Source organism: Lipotes vexillifer, unplaced genomic scaffold, assembly GCF_000442215.2.
Source record: "Lipotes vexillifer unplaced genomic scaffold, Lipotes_vexillifer_v1.1 scaffold109, whole genome shotgun sequence".
In the NCBI taxonomy this organism is placed as follows: Eukaryota; Metazoa; Chordata; class Mammalia; order Artiodactyla; family Lipotidae; genus Lipotes; species Lipotes vexillifer.
Window position 1 is genome coordinate 47,803 of NW_006790015.1, and position 6,876 is coordinate 54,678.

The 6,876-nt window shown below is 44.8% G+C and overlaps 1 protein-coding gene across 2 annotated transcripts in view; it reads left to right on the plus strand.

Moving 5' to 3' along the window:
- UBE4B (ubiquitination factor E4B) overlaps positions 1–6,876 on the plus strand; it is a 110,924-nt gene that overhangs the window by 26,672 nt on the left and 77,376 nt on the right. The window contains exons 1-2 of one of the 2 annotated variants that reach the window (XM_007463140.1): positions 1,710–1,718; positions 2,617–2,803. In XM_007463140.1, coding sequence (XP_007463202.1) covers positions 2,770–2,803 — 34 coding nt within the window. In that variant the 5' untranslated portion in view covers positions 1,710–1,718; positions 2,617–2,769. Of the gene's footprint in view, positions 1–1,709; positions 1,719–2,616; positions 2,804–6,876 lie in introns of those variants that run through there. The other variant, XM_007463139.1, reaches the window with a different exon arrangement.

Here is a 6,876-nt window from a genome sequence, read left to right on the forward strand (position 1 = left end):
AAGAATTACTGTGATTGCTGTGTGGAGAATGGGTTGCAGAGGAATCTAGGTGATACTTGCTTTCTTATCATTTAGGATTTTATTCTATACTTAGATTAAAAAAACAATCTCCCTAGCTCTTGGCAACCACCATTCTACTTTGTGCCTCTATGAAATTTGACTAGTCTAGGTGCCTCATGTAAGTGGAATCATACAGTATTTGTCTTTTTGTGACTGCCTTATTTCACTTAGCATAGAGTGCTTGGGGCTCATCGTGTTGCAGTCAGAATTTCCTTTTTAAGGTTGAATAATATTCCATTTATGTTTAGAGCACATTTTATTTATCTATTAATAGACATTTGGGTTGCTTCCACCTTTTGGCTTTCGGAAATAATTTTACTATGAACATGGGTAAAAAAATACATGTTTGAGTCCCTGCTTTCAGGTCTTTTGGGTATATACCTATGAATGGAATTACTGGATCATATGGTAATTCTATGTTTAATTTCTTAAGGAACTGCCATACTGTTTTCCATAGCGGCTGCACCATTTTACATTCCCAAAAACAGTGTACAGGGGTACCAGTTTCTCTACACCCTTGCTAATAGTTGTTATTTTATGGGTTTTTGTTTGTTTTTTTGATAGTAGCCATCCTGATGGATGTGAGGTATTAGCTCATGTGGTCTTGATTTGCAATTCAGAAATCTAAAGCTTTGAAAGTGTTTAAAGAAAGGCAGATGGAGCCTCTGCCCTCATCAGGCCAGAGTGGACCCAGGCGTATCCATTAGGAAGCTTTTGCAGAGGTCCTGGTGAGAGAGGGCGGTGGCAGAGGAGCTGAGCGGGGAGGGTGGACTCCAGCAGAAGGAACAGGACTTGGTGGTAAATTGTCTGTGTTTGAGGAGGTGAAGGGCAGCAGAGAAGCTGGGAACACAGACCCTGGGTCTCTGGCTTGATAATTGCATTGGGAACAGGTTGGGGGTGGTGTTTCTGGTCCGTCCCCCCACCGCCACCCCAGTGAAGTGTTCCTGAGAGAATGACTCCGTTAGCTTCTTTCAGTGAGAGGTGTTTGGTTTTTTTTTAAGACACATATTCTTTTATTTCTGTTAAACTGAATATACAATTATTGTTCCCTAGGCAGCCAACTTTTACTGATAACTACAATTTTTTTTTTTTTTTTTTTTTTTTTTTTTTTTTAACTTGTTTTGTATCTAAAACTATGCTTAGTTTTTTACATTCATTTTTTTTTTTTTTTTTCTTTTTGTGATATGTGGGCCTCTCACTGTTGTGGCCTCTCCCGTTGCTGAGCACAGGCTCCAGATGCGCAGGCTCAGGGGCCATGGCTCACGGGCCCAGCCGCTCCGCGGCATGTGGGATCCTCCCGGTCCGGGGCACGAACCCACGTCCCCTGCATCGGCAGGCGGACTCCCAACCACTGCGCCACCAGGGAAGCCCCTGATAACTACAATTTAATTTCACGTTAACAAAACACAGACAGTGAAAAGACAACTTTGTGTAGATCTAATCACAATAGTAAATAATTTATACAAGTTTTTTTCTGTGGCCAAACAACTTCAAGATTTTGTATAAATTCATCGATAGATGTATTTACAGCAGGGGCACAGGGAGGGGCTTCTGAACTTTGGGGTCAAGAATCAGGATGTTCTTGTTGTCTGAACAATAGAAGGAGCAGGTTTCCAACAATGTTAGAATATGACAAATAGGTTCTTAGTTCAGATGAGGTCCATCCCCGTTAGCATTTGTCGTAATTTAACTTTTTCATCTAACTTATTCGTAATGGAAGGAGTGTGAGCAACCTAGTTGGTTTGCTTCTTTGATGCCTACTTAGAGCCAGAAGCCTTATCGTAATTGTTGCGTATGCCCACTGCCTGGGAGGGCAGATGTTCAGAGTTTTTTGCCTGGTTATGAATTAATGACTATCAAAATGTGGGGAAAACATTTCTGTGATCCACCGGGATTTTGTGGTACATATTTGTAATCACTTCATAACTCTGAGATGTCATTATAAGGAGGAAGTTGTTGATTATGTTTTTATTGAAATTAAGTAAGAAAAATCTAATCATTTTTTTCTTGAAAGTGAGAGTAAAATTGGTCCTAGTATAACTTTTGTTACTTTCACTGTTTCAGTGACTTATATTTATTTCATATCCTCCCTATTAATATGACCAAATTTATGTAGTTTTATTATAGTAACAACAAGCTTTAGTGTGTTTAAAAGTGTTGTATGCTTATTACAAATTCACAGTGTCACTCAAGAAGATTCAGTAAACAGAGGTGGTAAGGTGATTACGATGCAGGTTTTAGGGACTTCCCTGGTGGTCCAGTGGTTAGGACTCCGAGCTCTCACTGCCGAGGGCCTGGGTTCAGTCCCTGATCGGGGAACTAAGATCCCACAAGCTGTGTGGTGTGGCCAAAAAAAATAAAATAAAATAAAAGGTGGTAGCTTATGAAAATACTGGTACACAGAGTTATCACTTGTCTTGAATGAGTGCTTTTTTCTCAAGGCATATTTAGTTGTCAAGCTCTAGTATGCTTATTGATAACATTAATGTTGTTGTTCTTTCTCAGAATTGTGTTTCTGCTGTTCAGTTATAAAATGCCCTTTCGCTCTCATTGTAGATCCGACGGAGGCGCCTGGCACGACTTGCTGGTGGACAGACCTCCCAGCCAAACACCCCGCTCACCTCTCCCCAGAGGGAGAGCCCTCCGGGGCCTCCTGTAGCAGCCTCAGCCCCAGGCCCGTCCCAGAGTCTTGGTCTCAATGTCCACAACATGACCCCAGCTACCTCCCCCATAGGTGCATCAGGTAAGCCTTGCCTTCACACCTGGGACACATTTATAGTTCCCACAACTGTAAGCTTGCTCTTAACGCTTACAGTTGTGGCATTTCCACAACAACATAAAATGAATTGAACAATTGCTGAATTGAACAGCAGCTTTTTAAAATCCTGCAAGCAATAGTTTAAAGATTAAGATCATTAGAGTGTGTTTTGTTAATGTCTGTTCATTTTGATAGTGATCTGTTGAAGCTACTTGTTTTCCTTTCTATAGCTTTCATCTTTTTTTTTGCGGTACGCGGGCCTCTCACTGTTGTGGCCTCTCCCGTTGCGGAGCACAGGCTCTGGACGCGCAGGCTCAGCGGCCATGGCTCACAGGCCCAGCCGCTCCGCGGCATGTGGGATCTTCCCGGACCGGGGCACGAACCCGTGTCCCCTGCATCGGCAGGCGGACTCTCAACCACCGCGCCACCAGGGAAGCCCAGCTTTCATCTTTTTTTTCAAACAGGGTCAGGTCTTTATCTCCGATGGCGATGAGATTAAGAATAAATTTGGTTCTGCTGATTTCATGAGTTGGGTTGATGCTTTTTTTTTAAGATAAAATAATCTGAAAATGCAAGATTGAACTAATGGTCAAAATGAAGGGAACTTACCTCCTTAAGCTTCGATCATGCCTCTACCCACCTACTCAAATGTGTGGCCAGTTCCTGTTGGGCTTGAACTGTCCCTGCCCTAACTGCAGGCTGCACCGTGGATCCCATCTCCTCTCACCTACCCAGAGCTGTTGTTCCAGCAGTTCCTGTCTCTCTCCTGCTTCATCTGGTTTTCCATCTCAAGTGGAAACCTTTTATTTTCTCTTTTAACAGCCACTGTGCATGCTGTTCCTTCTCCCCTCTTGGGAGTAAATAGAAAGGAACTCTCTTGATCTCATATACCCTGCCGGCTTCCACCCCACATCTCTGCACCCCTTCACAACAGAACTTCTGGAAAGAGTTGCCTGTCCTCAGTCTCCTCCTTCTGTCCTTGTACCTCTGCTGAGTCGAATCCCGTCAGGTGAGGCCTCCCGTGGTCTGCTCTGAGTCACTGTCTGATCTGACTTGTCAGCCCCATTCACCGTGGATTTGGCGTCATTCTCCTTGAGGTGCTTTCTCTGTTTGGCTCCGGAGCATCACACTCCTGGTGTTCGTCCTGTCTCCATCTGTTCCTTCTTAGCTCTTTGTATGAGTCTTTTTCGTTTCCCTGGCTTCGAAGTGTCAGGGTTCCAGGACTCAGTTAACCTCTTGTCCTCTCCATCTATGCTTATTCTCTTATTGATTTTATCCAGCTTCCTGGGTTTAATTGGTATTTCTAATCTGATGATGCCTAAGTTTATATCTCCAGCTCAGACCTGTCGTTTGAACCTCAGACTCACGCATCATCTACTACACATCTCACAGGTAACACGTCCAAAATCGAGCTCCTGATATTTCCTTACATCTTGTCTTTTCCTAGGACCCCTTCTCAATAAATGACAACTTCTTTTTTTTCTAGTTACTTAAGCCTAAAACATTCTCTCTTCTTTTTACCTCATATTCTAGATCGGGGGTCAGCACACTCTTTCGAACCCGTGTCCCCTGCATTGGCAGGGGGACTCTCAACCACTGTGCCACCAGGGAAGCCCAATCAATACATAATTTTACCATCAGGCAAATTTTTCTCTAAAGGGCCAGATAGTAAATATTTTTGGCTCTGCAGGCTGTGCAGTCTCTGTCACAAATATTCTTCTCTGCCCCGTAGCACAAAAGCAGCCATAGGCAATATGTAAACTAATGATCATTGCTGTGTTCCAGTAAAACTCTTTACAAAAATAGGTAAGTGTGGCCTGTGGACTGTAGCTTGCCGACCCCAGCTCTAGGTCTATCAGCAAAATTTAGAACCAGACCCGATTCTCACCATCTCTTCTCATCTCACCACCTCTCCAGGTTCAAGGCACTAGCATATCTTGCCTAGATTACTGGAGTGGGCTCCAGACTGGTCTCTCCATGCCTACCCTTGCTTCACCTCAGTCTGTTCTCAATGTAGAGCCATACTGGATCCTACTAAAGCATAAGTACAGCATTGTATGACAGCAGCGTTATTTTTTACAGCAAGCAGGATAGTTACTATCACAAACCAACAGACTCGGGCGACTCTGAATGGTTAGTTTTTGGCAGTGCACCTCTCTGCTGTTAAGTCCCGATTATGTTTCTCATATAATCATCATAATTCATAATCATAAATAGGTAGATATTATTAGCCATGCTCTTGGCAGGTTGGATAAGCAGATTTTCAGGGATCTATTAAATAAACAAGTTTAGACAAAACAAAATAGAAAACGAACCCCTCGTAAGACAGGTCACATCATTTTCTGTTGGCTCCCGGCCTCCCTCAGAATGAAAGTCAGAGTCCTCACCTTGACTCGGGGCCACATGTGACCTGGCCCTGCCCCGGCCCTGCCCTCCTCTCTCACTGCCCTTCTTGTGCCCTCTGCTCCAGCCATACTGGCTTCCCCTCTGTTCCTGGAACATTCCAGGCATGGTACCTAGTGGGGGCCTTTGTATTTGCTATTTCTTCGCCTAGAATGCTCCTACCCTAAAATCCACATGGCTTTTTCGTTCAGCTCTTCAGTTGTTTATCCAAGTGTCACTTTCTCAAAAAGGCCTTTTCTGGGGCTTCCCTGGTGGCTCAGTGGTTGAGAGTCTGCCTGCCAATGCAGGGGACACGGGTTCGAGTCCTGGTCTGGAAGGATCCCACATGCAGCGGAGCAACTAAGCCCGTGCGCTACAACTGCTGAGCCTGCGTGCCACAACTGCTGAGGCCCGCACGCCTAGAGCCCGTGCTCCACAACGGGAGAAGCCACTGCAATGAGAGGCCTGCGTACCGCAACGAAGGAGTAGCCCTGGCTCGCTGCAACTAGAGAAAACCCGCATGCATCAACGAAGACCCAACACAGCCAAATAAATAAATAAAAAGAAAGAAATGGGGTCCCTCCTAGATTCTAGATGGTGTGTAGAGATTGGGGAACACTGGTAGACATAATAAATTTTGGGGAGAATTGCCCCACTTGAGGCTTGTGAAGATCTTATGGAGGGTTGAGGAAAAAAAGAATTCAGATGATATTCTTGCTGTCTTATAAAAATGTTGCAAATACAGTATATTATACTATATGATATACTCTGGCACTCTATTACTATAAGGTTATTGTATACATAGTATAGCATAACACCCTATGTTACAAGTATAGTTACTTAAACAACTTATTGTAATTATCAATTTAATTTTAGAACTGGTTTTTATAAGGTGAAGATTTAAAAGCTGCTAAATTGATACCCCATAAAAATTGTTGAACTTTATTATTATTATTATTTTTGCGTTATGTGGGCCTCTCACCGTTGTGGCCTCTCCCGTTGCGGAGCACAGGCTCCAGATGCACAGGCTCAGCGTCCATGGCTCACGGGCCCAGCCGCTCCGCGGCACGTGGGATCTTCCCGGACCGGAGCACGAACCCGTGTCCCCTGCATTGGCAGGCGGACTCTCAACCACTGCACCACCAGGGAAGCCCGAACTTTATTATTTTATTAAAAAGTTGTCAGTCCCGGGCTTCCCTGGTGGCGCAGTGGTTGGGGGTCCGCCTGCCGGTGCGGGGGGCGCGGGTTCGTGCCCCGGTCTGGGGGGATCCCGCGTGCCGCGGAGTGGCTGGGGGCTTGGGCCGTGGGAGGGTCCCGCGTGCCGCGGAGCGGCTGGGCCCGTGGGCCATGGCCGCTGGGCCTGCGCGTCCGGAGCCTGTGCTCCGCGGTGGGAGAGGCCGCAGCAGTGAGAGGCCCGTGTATCGCAAAAAAAAAAAAAAAGTTGTCAGTCCTTTCAGTGTGGTAGGTAAAATGATATTCTCTTCAGGACATTGTTGATGCTCTGTTATTTACTCCTTCAGTAAGTATTTATTGAGGACTTATTTTGGGTTACACTGGAATTAATGATTTAAAGTTCTCCTGTCTTCTCTAAGCTTCTTTCAAAATTCTCACTACATCAGATCCTTTTGGTATTTTACTTGAATCTACTTATGAATAGTAAAAATTTAGTTTCTCTT